Source organism: Phacochoerus africanus, chromosome 2, assembly GCF_016906955.1.
Source record: "Phacochoerus africanus isolate WHEZ1 chromosome 2, ROS_Pafr_v1, whole genome shotgun sequence".
NCBI lineage: Eukaryota > Metazoa > Chordata > Mammalia > Artiodactyla > Suidae > Phacochoerus > Phacochoerus africanus.
The window spans coordinates 14,652,542-14,666,752 of record NC_062545.1 but is presented as its reverse complement, the minus strand read 5'-3'; the positions used below and the strand labels follow the sequence as shown (position 1 = coordinate 14,666,752).

The 14,211-nt window shown below is 43.4% G+C and overlaps 1 protein-coding gene across 4 annotated transcripts in view; it reads left to right on the top strand.

Moving 5' to 3' along the window:
• Nucleotides 1–12,166, top strand: part of CCDC170 (coiled-coil domain containing 170) — a 92,251-nt gene extending 80,085 nt beyond the window's left edge. For 3 of the 4 annotated variants that reach the window (XM_047769923.1, XM_047769922.1, XM_047769924.1), the window contains 2 exons: nucleotides 7,172–7,408; nucleotides 9,624–10,770. In XM_047769923.1, the coding sequence (XP_047625879.1) occupies nucleotides 7,172–7,408; nucleotides 9,624–9,824 (438 nt within the window). In that variant the 3' untranslated portion in view covers nucleotides 9,825–10,770. Of the gene's footprint in view, nucleotides 1–7,171; nucleotides 7,409–9,623 lie in introns of all 4 variants that reach the window. The other variant, XM_047769925.1, reaches the window with a different exon arrangement.
• The last annotated feature ends 2,045 nt before the right edge of the window (nucleotides 12,167–14,211 follow it).

Here is a 14,211-nt window from a genome sequence, read left to right as displayed (position 1 = left end):
TGTCTAAGGACAGAGCTATTATTCTACCATGTATTTTATTTTGCTACTGCAGATATTTTGTACGTATACCATGACTTTGGCCTCCCTTTGGCACAAACACATTATTTATGTATTAACTCTACCTTTGCTCTTTCCTCATTAACCTGGGATGATTAAAGTTGTGCTACTGATTGGCACAAGCATAGCCTTACACACAAATGCAAATGCAGATGCTGAAACTGTGTGGCAGAACTCCAGTTCTTTGCATAACTCATATTACGCCAGTTGCTTTATAGCCAGCATTGGTTATGAATGGATTGAAACATACTGTAATAACAGTGGCTTGGTTAGGAGAGACATTTCTTTCTTTTTCTCCAAAAAGAAGCATGGACAGAGACATTCCGTGTTTTGTAGGAAAGCTCCATGGTCATCCCTGGTTCTGGCTTATTCTCTCTTTCTGCTTCACCCTCCTAGCAATAACTTTCCTCCTCAGTGCCACCTCTTAGTGCAAGCTTGCTGCTTAGGCTCTGGTCTCATTCCAGTCACCAGGTAGAAGGAAATGTGGAAGGACACCTGTCTGCCCCTTTCCAGGAACCATCCAACACTTCTTCCAACTAGTCTTCATTGGCTAGAACTTAATCCATTTAAGTGGACTTAGTGACTTAGATGAAGTCAGCCTGAGAAATGGGTCTTTATTCTGGCAGTGATAGCGACACTACCAGAAAACCGGTAGAGCTCCTCCATGAATTTGTTAAAGTTGCAGGATGTAAAATTAATACACAGAAATCTATTGCATTTCTATATATTAACAATGAAAGGTCAGAAGGAGAAATTTGGGAAACCATCCCATTTACCATCATATCAAAAAGAATAAAATACCTAGCAACAAACTTACATAAAGAGACAAAACTTTACTGTATTCTGAAAACTCTAAGATGCTGATGAAAGAGATAAAGATGACACAGATGGAAAGATATACCATGCTCTCAGATTGGAAGAATCAATATTGTCAAAAGGAGTATAATACTCAAGATAATATACAGTTTCAATGCAGTCCCTATCAAATTACCAAGGACATTCTTCACAGAACTAGAGCAAAATATTTTAAAATTTGTATGAAATACAAAAGACCCTAATAGCCAAAGCAATATTGAAAAACAGAACTGGAGGAATCAGACTCCTTGATTTCAGACGACACCAGAAAGTTACAGTAATCGGAACATGGCCCAGTCTTACAGGGAGCTGGGACCAAACATCGATAGACAACCAAAAACTCGTGGAAAACCATTGTTACCCTCACTACAGTCCCTCAAGGAAACACCGAAAGGGGATGACCTTCCTCAGCCACCAGCAAAGCTCTCTCTGCATTCTAACTCTCTTGATAATCTCTCACACACGACAGCTGCTTCCCATGCTCCTCTCCCATTCCAGAACTTTCTCCAAACCCGCCAGTGCAGACTTTGTTTTTTCCCTGCAACCTCCCATCTTGATTTCAGCTCTGATTATGTAGATCCATGGACCTTGAATTGCTTTGAACTCTCCCCGCTTTGAATGTGTGCATCCAGCAGAACCTTCCCGGCGTGGAGTGGTGGGGGAGTAGAGGTGTCCTCAGCCTGCAGAGTGGGACATCTTCCTTTGATCTCTGTTACTGTCCCCTCCTAGGGGCATCTCTATGGTCCTCTGAGGAGGAGTGTGGCATCTACATGGGCCACGGGGCAACCCTCCTCTTCTGCTGGCCCACCCCCTTTGGAGAGTCTATGCTTGGTGCCTGGCTCCGTGGGGTCCTGTTTTCAGTGTGATTTCCTGAAGACCCTCCTGGTGGAGAACTTAGACCCTCTGGGAGATTCAACATATTAGCTTTTAAATTTAATCACCTCTTTCAGGGCCTTTGGCCCTTATAAAGTGAAGAAAATCGTTCACCAGATCTGAAATTCTTTCCCTTAGGAGGCGGGTGCTAGGTATGGTGTCCACGAGAAGTGAGGTCCAGGAGAAGTGAAACCCATGCAGAACCCGATTGGTCTCCCTGGGGGTCTGGGCGGCACATCCGTCTTGTTTAAGACCATCTCTGTCCCGGAGTTCCCATCGTGGCACAGTGGTTAACGAATCTGACTGGGAACCATGAGGTTGCGGATTCGATCCCTGGCCTTGCTCAGTGGGTTAAGGATCTGGTGTTGCTGTGAGCTGTGGTGTGGGTCGCAGACGTGGCTCAGATCCTGCGATCCTGTGGCTCTGGCGTAGGCCGGTGGCTACAGCTCCGATGAGACCCCCTAGCCTGGGAACCTCCATATGCCACGGCAAAAAGACAAAAAAAAAAAAAAAAAAAAAAAAGAAAGGAAAAATGACCATCTCTCCCCCACTGGGAAAAAATTAGGGGCACTGTCTCTTGCTGATCTCTGGACTGGATATGTGATTCTCCTTTAGTTGCATTAAGAAACCAGTTTGCTCTGTGCCCATCCCAGCCATCTCCTTTGCTGGGTTTGAGTTAAGAGGCTGAGGTTTCCTTCCCACTGCTGGCTCCCAGTTCGGTCCTAGTGGCTTGGCTTGGAGTCTGTTCCTTGCTCCCTGACAAGGAGAATTCAGGCAGCCCTCAGGATTGTGATAAAGTCTCATATTTTTCAGAAATTCTTGGCTATAAATTCTTCTCATTAAGACTTGATTTATGTGGTTCTAACTCTCCAAGCTGTGTTCCATATCCTTTGGTGGATGGCCCACTGTAAATGTTTTTCCAGTCTGAGCAGAAAGGCTGGATATAGCTCCTCTTCTGTTTTTTTTTTTTTTTTTTCGTATTCTTTTCCATTCTGGTTTATCAGTGGGTATTGAATATAGTTCCTTGTGCTATTTAGTAGGACCTTATTGTTTATCCATCCTATATACTCCTCTTCTGTTAATACAAAGTTTTTAATTCAACATAGCCATTTTGGCAACTTCTCACTTTGGCCCCATGTATTCTCTGCAGCAGCGAGGTAGCTGGCATGTGAAGGGAATTTCTGTATTTTAAATGGAGATAACTTTGTTTTAAAATTGATACAAATTTCACCCTCTCATGTCCCTAATTTGTAAAATGTTTGATAAACTATAGGATATATTATTTAGAGCAGTTGTGCATATAATTGATAAATAAATGTAACCTATATATTCAGTTTTTTTTTTTTTTGCTTATAGGATGCATTGCATATGGATTGATCATGCATGGGAAAGCTCCCGTCCCACCTTTTTCTTTTGAAAAATGACTATAGAGTAGTTGCAAGAATAGCAAGACACACATTCTTTTACTTTTCATATAGATGGTTAACATTTTACTGATTGCTGTAATTTGCTTAACGAGAGAGACAGAGACAGAGAGATACAGAGACATACAGAGACAGAGAAGAATCATTTGAGAGCAGGCTGCAGACATCGTGACACCTCCCCCCCCCAAATCCTTACCAGGTAACCCTTAAGAACAAGAGAATTCTTCTGCGTGACCACAATATGATTGTAACCCTTAGGAATCAACATTGAGACAATACTCTGGTATGCTGGAATTTAGTATACAGTCCAAAGTCAAATGTAGGTTTTGATTACTTGGAATCCATGCATGATCTCCAAGGTCAGCCCCTGTAGATGTGCACTTCCTGGGGGCCATTTCCTTGTCTCAAGTGCTTGCCCTGCTGGTGCCATCTCATTGGTTAAAAGGTGACTCAGCATCCCTTCCTCCAGTTGTTGCTGACACTTTATTTTTGCGTGTTTCCCAAGCTACCACAGCTGTTCTTGCACCTTCCGGATCCCAAGTCCCACAGCAGCTGTCAGTCTCCCAAGGGATGACCTCACTCCTGCATAGAACCGGTTCAGAAGTTTTGAGCTTGTCCGAGTGTGTCGGCCATTGACTTCCTCTCTGTCTAGAAAGGAATTTAATGTCTGAAGAAGCTGAGTGTGTCATAGTAGCTAAAGACAAATTTCCAGTTTAGGTGTTTGACTCAAGCTTCCTCAGTACAGTGAAGTCACACTGACAGAATTTTCCATCTGGACGTCCATATCCCCAGCAGACACTTTGCCTCCATAGCATGTCCTAATTGCAATCTTAGACTAGTTCTGACCATTCCTCTGACTTCCCAGGGGTGTTGGAGGACCCTTCAGAGTCCAGGTCAGGTCAGCTTGTGCTCCTTGCACTGTAATTCTGGAACTCGGTCTCAATGGAGATGCGCCATAACCTCGGACTCGGTCAAGATTTTAATCTCTGACAGTAGCCTCCAAGTACAGTCTGGGTAAATCACAACCATCTCAGAGTCCTTCATCAATAAATAATCAGCAGCCCAGCAATGAAATGATAATTGTTGCTTTGTTACTGTTACTCCAAAAAGAGAAGAAAAAAGAGAAAAAGAAAGGAGGATTTCATTCACCAGGAGTGACAATATTTTAAAGCATCCTTTCTCCGTTTCTCTTACTCTCTTTATTTCCTCGCTACATGACACGTTTATCTTCCACCAGTCCCTCTTGCACCAGCCCAGGTTTCTCCCCAAAACACTTCTTGCAGCCTCGTTAACACAGACTTTTTCTTCCCATTCGTCCTTCACTTCTTTCCCCTATAGATCAGTTTCAACTCCCAGGCTTTCTTCTTCCCTGACACTCTCCTCGTTCCTCTGATTTGCCCTGAAACAACTGGATGGGAGTAGAAGCAGCAAGAAAGCATCCTTCCTCCTTAGGAAAAAGGGAGGTGATGAAGGAGGAAGGGAAAAGACTGCAAACACTCATTATTTGGTATCTTTTAATTTTATTATTTTCAGATGTAACCTTTGAATGCTTTTCAAGAAAACTAAAATGTGAAATTATGCTTCTTTGAGAATAGGTCTGTAGGCCTTGTCTGAACTGTTAGGAGGCTCAGAAGTAAATTCGGAACTCTGCTGGTCTTTGTTCTTCATCCATTCCATGTGTATGTCTTTATTTATTTCAAAGTAATTTCTTTTGATGCATTTCAAAGGCTTCTTTGTAAATGCACTTTTCAATAACAGCTTTATCAAGATATAATTCACATACCATAAGCTCCCTTCTTTAAAGGTGAACAATTCAGTGGTTTTTAATATATTCACAGAGTTGTAGAAATATCACTGTTATCTAGTTTTAGAACATTTTCATCACCTGAAAAAAAAATCGTGTGCCTGTTAATAGTTATTCCCCATTTTCCACTCCCACCAGCCCCTGGCCTTTTCTGGAACTTTCGTATAAATGGAATCCCATAACAAGCAGTTTTTTGCGACTGACTTCTTTCCCTTAGTGTAATGTTTTCAAGGTTCATCCCTATTGTAACATGTGTCAGTGCTCCATTCCTTTTTATTGCTGAATAATGCTCTGTTATATGGATAGACCACATCTTATTTATCTGCTCATCTGTTGATGGATATTTAGGCTGTGTTCACTTTCTGGGGGTTATGAATAGTGCTGCTGTGAAGATTCATGTGTAGTTGTGTGGACATAAGGTTTTTTGTGTTTTTTTTTTGTCTTTTTAGGGCTGCACTTGCGGCATATGGAGGTTCCCAGGCTCGGGGTCCAATTGGAGCTGCAGCTGCCGGCCTATGCCACAGCCATAGCAACACGGGATCTGAGCCACGTCTTCGACCTACACCACAGCTCACAGCAATGCCAGATGCTTTAAACTACTGAGTGAGGCCAGGAATCGAACCCACATCCTCATGGTTACTGGTCAAGTTCTTAACCCACCAAGCCATAATGGGAACTCTGAACCATTTTAAAGTGCACCAATCAGTAGCACTGAGTACATTCACACTGTTGTGCAACCATCACTGTCCATTTCCAGAACTTTTTCATCATCCTAAACTGAAACTCTGCACCCCTTAAACAGCAACTCCCCATTCTCCCATCTCCTGGTAGCTTCTATTCCATATTCTCGCTCTATGAATTAGCCTCCTCCAGACACCTCACATAAATGGAATTGTGCAATATTTGTCCTTTTGTGTCTGGCTTATTTCACTTATGATGTCTTTAAGGGTCCTCCGTGTTGTAGGACACATCAGAATTTCATTCCTTTTGGAGTTCCTATTGTGGCTCAGCAGAAGCAAATCTGACTAGCATCCAAGAGGATGTAGGTTCGATCCCTGGCCTTGCTCAGTGGGTTAAGGATCCAGCGTTGCCATGAGCTGTGGTGTAGGTCAGCAGCTACAGCTCTGACTCGACCCCTAGCTGGGAACCTCCATATGCCACAGGTGTGGCCCTAAAAAGGCAAAAAACAAAAACAAAAAACCAGAATTTCTTTCCTTTTACTCAAATTCTTCTTGTTAGCAGATCCAGTATAATTTTAAATATTAAGCTAATGAAGAAAATGTGCCTCCTACCTCAGGATGCTCGGTTTTGGCCTCAAGATCCTGAGACAGCTTCTCAGAGAGAGGTACCACCCTTTCCTCTTGCCTGCAGTGAGTGCTGTGGTCCCTCCCACCTCCCAGGCTCACTGATAAAGTCAGAAGGCATTCGTTCTTGAAAACTTGTGAATTTCCCTCATAGAAGTGATAACTTGAGGAGAATTTGGCTGGGGCTTCTTTGTGGTAAATCGCCAAAAGTGGAGACATTTTGCGCTTTTTTTTTTTTTTTTAAGGGCCAAAGGTGTGACATATGGAGGTTCCCAGGCTAGGGGTTGAACTAGAGCTGTAGCCACCGGCCTACACCACAGCCACAGCCACGCGGGATCCGAGCCACGTCTGCGACCTACACCACAGTTCATGGCAACGCTGGATCCTTAACTGCTGAGCAAGGCCAGGGATCAAACCCGCATCCTCATGGATACTAGTGGGCTCCGTAACCCACTGATCCCCAACGGAAACTCCATTTTGCTCTTTCTAATGTTTCTGTACCAGGAATGACCCTTGGCAGGGGTAGAAAGTGCAAGTTGCTTTACCTGTGGAGCTTATTAGAGTCTCTGTATAGATACCTGCAGACTTTATTGTAATATCTAACCCCAGAATCATACTATCTACCATTTCATCTCATTGATTTCCCATAATGTTGCTCTAATTCATTGTTTATAAACGATAACTGTCCTAAGACATGTTCGTCCAGCATGTATGCTTAGCAGAGTCGGAAAAACTGGGATGGATTCATAAAACAAGTCGTGAAATGAATTTAATTGACTTCAGATTTGTCTTGTCTCTACAATTTTCCTACATAAATGCTGAAGGAATTATCAGCATTCTCTTTGACGTCTTAGATTAAAACTTTGGAACAGACCAAGACCATTGAAGACCTAAATAAATCCAGAGACACACTGGAAAAGATGAAGGAGAAGGCTGAGAAAAAGCTACTGTCTGTCAAATCGGAACTGGATACTACGGAGCATGAGGCTAAGGAGAATAAAGAGAGGGCCAAGAACATGCTGGAAGTGGTCACCAGTGAAATGAAGACACTAAAAAAATCTCTGGAAGAAGCAGAAAAGAGAGAAAAGCAGGTGGGTAGAAATATGGTGGTGAAACCTTTTCGTTTAGGAAGGATAGGACGATTCCAAAGCTTGATAATTATTCAGACATGTCTTCATAACCAATTTATCAAGCTCTCTGTACCACCCTAGAGTAAGTAATTTGCCCTCCAAGCATCTTTTTGGCATTAAAAGAATCATTATGATTTACTCCACTGCGAAAAACAATTTGGGAGTTCCCTGGTTGGCTCAGTGGGCTCAGAGTCTGGTATTGTCACTGCTATAGCTCTGGTTACTGCTGTGGTGCAGGTTCCATCCCTGGCCTGGGAACGTCCAAAGAAAAATGAAAAAATAAATAAATTAAAGAGCCTTACTCCTTACAAAAGAAAAAGAAAAACAACTCACATCTTTATGGCGTATTTGTAGCAAAGACAAGACAGTCTTATCAAAGCCCCAGAAAGCCCGTGAAAAGCCAGGTTCTGGTTACGGAGAGGTTTTTATTGTATTCACTGATTGCCTCTGAAGTTTGCATTCTCCCAGATCTTCTAACATTACCCAGGGCTTCAGCCTCAGGAGGGAACTTTTATCTCCAGCAGAGATCAGTTGCAGGAAACAGTCCCACATCTCAAACAGTGGCACCCAGACCTGATGGCCAACCAAGCCCAGATGTGAACCATAAAACAGAGCTCATGCGCCCGCTGGTTGCAAGGAGGAGTTTTATCTGGTGAGCCTATCAGGAGGTCAGGCATAAAGGAATGTACCGGGCAGCCTGACCCCTGCTTTTGGCTTTCATCTCACTCTCTTTCTGCAGCTCAAAAGGGCATAGAGTGGACGCTGATCCTAGGATATTTTTTCTCTTTGGCTGCCTCTGCCTTGACTCATGTGTCAGGCAGAGTTGATGAAGGCCAAATGCTAAGACCGAGTGGTCTCAGAGGGAACCTCTCAGCCATGAAGAGCTTTAGCCATATTCTAAACAGAGGAAAAGTTTGAGGAAAACTCTTTCCTCGGGGACAATCGGCCGGAGGGAGTGAGAGGGCTGTTTGCCGAGGTGGACTCAGCGTGGGAAGGAGGTTGGCAAGGGAACGAGCACAGGCTGGGGATGTTTGGAAGACGCTGCTGGATGAAACACCTGTCTTTGGATTGGATCACACCGTTCTTAAAATGGAAGGTCCCTCTAGATGGGATCTAGCCGATCAATTACCTATCTCTAATTGATCTGCTTCTCCTTTTGCCTAGAATCGCAGCAACTAGCCTGAGAATCTGAACAGGTAGAAGGCACATTTCATCCGCTTCCCCCGGCCCCACGACTCCCATTTCTTCCTTTTGAGATGGATACGTAATTGTGCCAGAGTGTCCAAGGTTATGGGTTGTAAGGTGACAATCCATGTGAGGTGACTTGATCATCATTGATCATCATTTAGAAGCCCCCCATTTTCATCAGCTCATTCTTTTTTTTTTTTTTTCCACTTACCTTCCCTTTAGTTTAACGAGTTAACATTCCAGTGCACAACCACACCAGCAATTGTAAAGCATTTCCTAGTACGAGGAACATGTCCACAGCCATTGCTTCACGTGATCCGCATTTCAGAATAGCCCTGGAAGGGAAGGATATGGCCATTCATTCACCCCAGAAAGGGAAAAAATAAAATCTTTTTTTTTGGGGGGGGGGGCTTTTTGCCATTTCTTGGGCTGCTTCCATGACATATGGAAGTTCCCAGGCTAGGGGTTGAATCGGAGCTGTAGCCACCAGCCTACATCAGAGCCACAGCAACTCGGGATCCAAGCCATGTCTGCAACCGACACCACAGGTCACGGCAACGCCGGATCCTTAACCCACTGAACAAGGCCAGGGATTGAACCTGCAACCTCACAGTTCCTAGTCGGATTCGTTAACCACTGCACCACGATGGGAACTCCCGAGAAAATAAAATCTTATCGATGTCAGAGTCTCATTCATAGTTGCTCAACTGGGCGCCTTGACTTTGTGGCCAATACCACGTTTATTGGCTCATCAGAACACTGGTTATGAAATTGCTGGAGGTTGGTGTCTGAAAGCACTTTAAAGGTGATTTAATAGGCTAGCCTTCTTATTTAATAAATGAGAGAATTAGCTGGACAGTAATGAGAGTAAGTAATTTGCCGAGCTCATGCAAACCCTGGTTTTCCACAGGTGTTTTGGTTGCATTTGGTCTCACAGTATTGGTACGTTTTCTTCTCTCAAACAATGTGGTTCTGTTTGATGTTGCAGCTGGTGGACTTCCGGGAGGTGGTTTCCCAGATGCTGGGCTTGAACATGTCCAGTCTTGCTCTTCCTGACTATGAAATCATCAAATGTCTTGAAAGACTGATCCATTCACACCAGCATCCCTTTGTCACCTGTGCCTGCCTCAAAGATGTGCCTACAAGGCAAGATAGGCACCTGCAAGGCCACTTACAGCTTCTTCATTGAACACTCTTGAGGAAGGGGCCGCTGAGAGCTAGGGCATAATCCTCAATTTCACAAATTCCCCAAACCTTTGAAATTTGATCAGTATGTAAATATTATATGCTTTGATGATAAGGCAAGAATCAATCATTGACGCAAAAGGATCTCAAAGGTGCCAGCATTGGATAAAGGTTTGGCACTAAAAAAAATCTATGATTTTCTTTGCTAGCACTTTGAACCGAGACGCATTCCACTAGACTGGGTATCTAGAATGGGCAGTGATGGCAGGGATGAATATTTAGGGGGTATCTATTATGAGTCAGGAGTTCTACTGTCCAGTTTAAGTCTCCTAATAACAATGTGGAGAAACTTTAGTGTTTTTAGCTTACAACCTCTCTGGGGCTCAGCGAGGTGATCTTGGCTACCTGCCTATCACTGTAGGTTGTTAGTGACAGACCCAGAATGAGTACCCCGCCGGCGCGGTATCCAAGGTCAGGCGGTCTCAGCTGTTTCACAGTCCTCCCATGTCTCCTCAACTCCTGGTGGAAGTTTCCCGCGTCATAAAGGAAGGAAAACATCTGTAGAGTCAAGGATTAAGGTCCAAAAGTGAGTGAGATTTTAAGTGTCACCTATATGATTTCTTTGAAAAGCAGTATATCTAGTTATTTGGATGAAACAGACATAGGTCTGAGGTCCTGTTAAAGAAAGTACCTCTTTTAAATGTTGCTACCGGATCATATTCGGGGGTAGCCTTTCACGCTGGAACAGAGCTGAGCTCGGTACTCTAACAACAAATCTTTTAAGATGAAATATGTATAAGCTGAAGAAGTCCTACATAGTTCATTCACCAATGTATAAAATATCCCTAAAGCAGGGATACTTTTTCACGATCGAGATATTTATAATGGATTTCTATCACTTTCGGGAGTTCCCATTGTGGCTCAGTGGGTTAGGAACCCAACTAGTACCCATGAGGATGCGGGTTCAATCCCTGGCCTCACTCAGTGGATTAAGGATCCGGCATTGCCATGAACTGTGGTGTAGGTCACAGACGTGGCTCGTATCCCGTGTTGCAATGTCTGTGGTGCAGGCCAGCAGTTGCAGCTCTGATTCGACCCCTAGCCTGGGAACGAAAAAATTTTTTTATTGAATTTTTACTCCGATATTTTTCTGGAAACCGCATTCTTAACTTCCTGAGAAAAATCTGTTTCTGTTTCTCTTTTGGGTGATTGTCCTATTTATACCACATGAAAATAATTTTTATAGTCCCTTAAAAGCAGTAGTGTCTAATTTAAGGAGAGGGAAAGAAATAGACTATATCCAAACATTGAGAGAATACTGAAAACTCTAGAAGAAAGGAAACGAGTTGGGCAGCACACTGGGAGCGTGACCGAGGCTCTCTGCTGGGAGGTGGGTCAGCCCTGCCTGGCTTTTGCCATCATGTGCAGGGACATTGTGAGGTGGCATTTTTGCTGCTGCACAGCCCTGAGGCCACAGACTAGGTCTGCCACAGGCAGGGGAGGCAGGTGATTATTCTCCCAGGGGGAGGGCTGTGGTCTCTGGAAATCTCTCCACATGCTCCAGAGATGCAGGGGCTGCTGCTCTGCACCCATATCCACCTGGGATTCCCTGTTTGGATCTCTGGGGGATAGAATTGCTGAGTGACTCTGCTCTTCCCGGGTCACAGGAAGCCACCATTGATGGGGATGGGTCCGGGGGGTGGGGGGAGATGGTTTTTGTACCTTCTTTCTGTTTTCCTTTTCCAAATACAATCTTTGATAAACTTCACTTATTTGCTCTGTAAATTTATTTCCAACACACTTCAAAGATACTTTTTAACAGCATCACTTTAAAAACATAAACTGTGTCATAATATTATTTTTCCTTTTTGACAGATTATTAATTGTATTTCCAGTTCACATAGACTTTAAAAATGGTCCGTAGTTGTTAGTACTGTACTTTCTCTTTATTATTCAGAATTACATTCCATTTATCCAAAGATATATTTATGTAATGTTTCCAATATATAACTCAAGCGTATATACATCTTGAACACATATAGAGATGTTACAAATGTTTGAATATAACCCTTAGGAATTTCTGGTGGAAAGAGTATACAGGATAAGAAAAATAAATTCTGTCTATGTGTATATGTCCATCTGCACATTAGCTATTAACATTTGGACAAATCCCTTAATAAAGCCATTTCTCTCTTTGTTGAAGTGCCAGTGGGTTGTCGGCCTTCCCTCTGTGGCTTTCGTGCCAGGGTTGGCAGGCCAGCTTCACATTTTGGTTTTAGATTTTGTTCTTCTATAATATTCATGTATATTTTATGTGGTCCAATAAAATGCATTAGTTTGATGTGATTTTCTACATAGAGTTTTAAAATATTTAACATTAACTCTTCTACCAAATCACTCGAGTGATAATTGCTACTGAGGTTGTTATTCTGATCATTGTCTGAGACGTTTGAGTGTATGCATAAACTGTATCAATTAGAAAAAAAATGTGAACTTGATCCATTTGGATTTCCAGTTTCACTTTATAGTCTTACAGGCATAGCAAGTGATTCAGGGTCACAAGGTGGCAGGCTGCAGAGTTGTTAAAGGATCTCTATATTATTGATATTCTAATGATATTTAGGACTTAGATATGAAGTCCAATTTTCACTGGGGAGGCATTTCATGATTACATAACCTTTGACCTGGAAGGCTCTGCCTACTTAATGCGTTAGTCATTGTATCCATATTATTCGGCAACTGCCCCCACCAGCTTTTGTCATCAAATTGGATCTGTATGTGTCTCTCTCCCCTCTGCAGTTTCCATACTGTTACTCCTTCAGCTTTGTATGCAAACCATCTTTCTTTTGTGGCTCCTGCTAGCTAATATATAACTTTCCTCTGGTCCTCATTGCAGTTACCTACCAACATCCTGTCTCTTCCTCCTCCTTCTTGACTATTGAAATGGTTCAGAAGCGTCTTCTCCACTCCCAGCAAGCACTGCCTTCATCTTAGGTGACTTTAATGCTCATAAGGCAAACCCCATGCAACATTATATCTTTAGTTTCTTGGCCTTCTCAGCGCTCATACCTTTACCTCCTTTTATTTAGCCACTCATACCCTAGATTGACGTTTACAGGAATCCAGCATAGACAGTCTTAAACAAAGAGAGATTTGGGGGAGCTTACTGAAAGATTCAGGGTAGATGGCCTTCGGCATGGTAGATCCAGAGATTCAACATTGTTATCTGGATTCTTTTTGCTTTTATCCATCTTCGGTCTCTTCTGGATTTGTTTCTCTTTGTGTGTTGGATTCCCTTTCTCTTTCTGGAGATGAGTTTCTCTCTGCTGCCAAGAAAGACAGTCCCAGGCAGTTTTGAAGTCTTTACAAGTGAGAAACTGAGCTGAGAAAAAGAGAGATGCTCTGCCTCTGATGCCCATGGAAGAAATCTCAGAGAAGAGGCTGATCACCTCTTCTGCGCATATACCCACCCCTGAGCCAGTCGCTGTCACCGGAAGGATGACCTCACTGATGGGCATCCCATGCAAATCCCTGCCATTAGGGTGGGATGGGGTGAGGCTCCAGGGTAATCTCTTCAACCAGAACCACAGGTAATAACAGAGGGAAGATCCCCCAGTGAAAGAGAATCTGGACAGACACACAACGCACATCTATTACCCATGGTCAAAATCACCTAGAGCTTCACCTCTGAAATCTCAAATTCCCTGTAGCCTCTTACTAGTCCAGAACTCTACCTCTTACTCCCAGTTTGCTGTTCTCTGCGATGCCTTGGTGCTCATATTTTCCCCCTACTGGACTTGCTGCTCTTCACTCCATCTGGAGCTAGCCGAGATATCACGGCTCATTTCCTCCATCATTCTCTCCCTGGTACCTTAAACTTCTTGTTCCCTTGCCTGTCATCCTCACTTTGGGAATTCATCTAAATGACCTATGTGTTTGCTGCTTTCCCTGCCCCAGTGAATGAGACTGGAGGAAGTCACGTAAAAGCACAGCTAAGGGGTATATGCCAGATCCACAGACTCTGAGCTCCCTGGAGCCCTTTGTACTAAGTGGTAATCCGTCACCATTTTCCTGGTAGAACTCGCTGCCATTTTCCACAATGACTGTTGCAAATATTCTTCCCCTCAGGGCTCTTGTCTCTTGTCTCTTCCTTCTTCACTGTTAGCAGATAATCTCGTCTCCTATTTCACCCAGAAAATAGAAGCCATTACAGGAAACACCTTTAATATCTGATCCTGAACTAACCCGATGTGTGTTCACACCTTCCTTGCCTCCTCTGCTCCTGTCTCAGGTTGTCCCTCTACCTGTCCGCTCGCATCCTCAGCAGCTTAGTCTTGTTTGCTCTTTTCCTCGCTCAATGGTGTTGAACCTCACCTTCATTAATGGCTTAT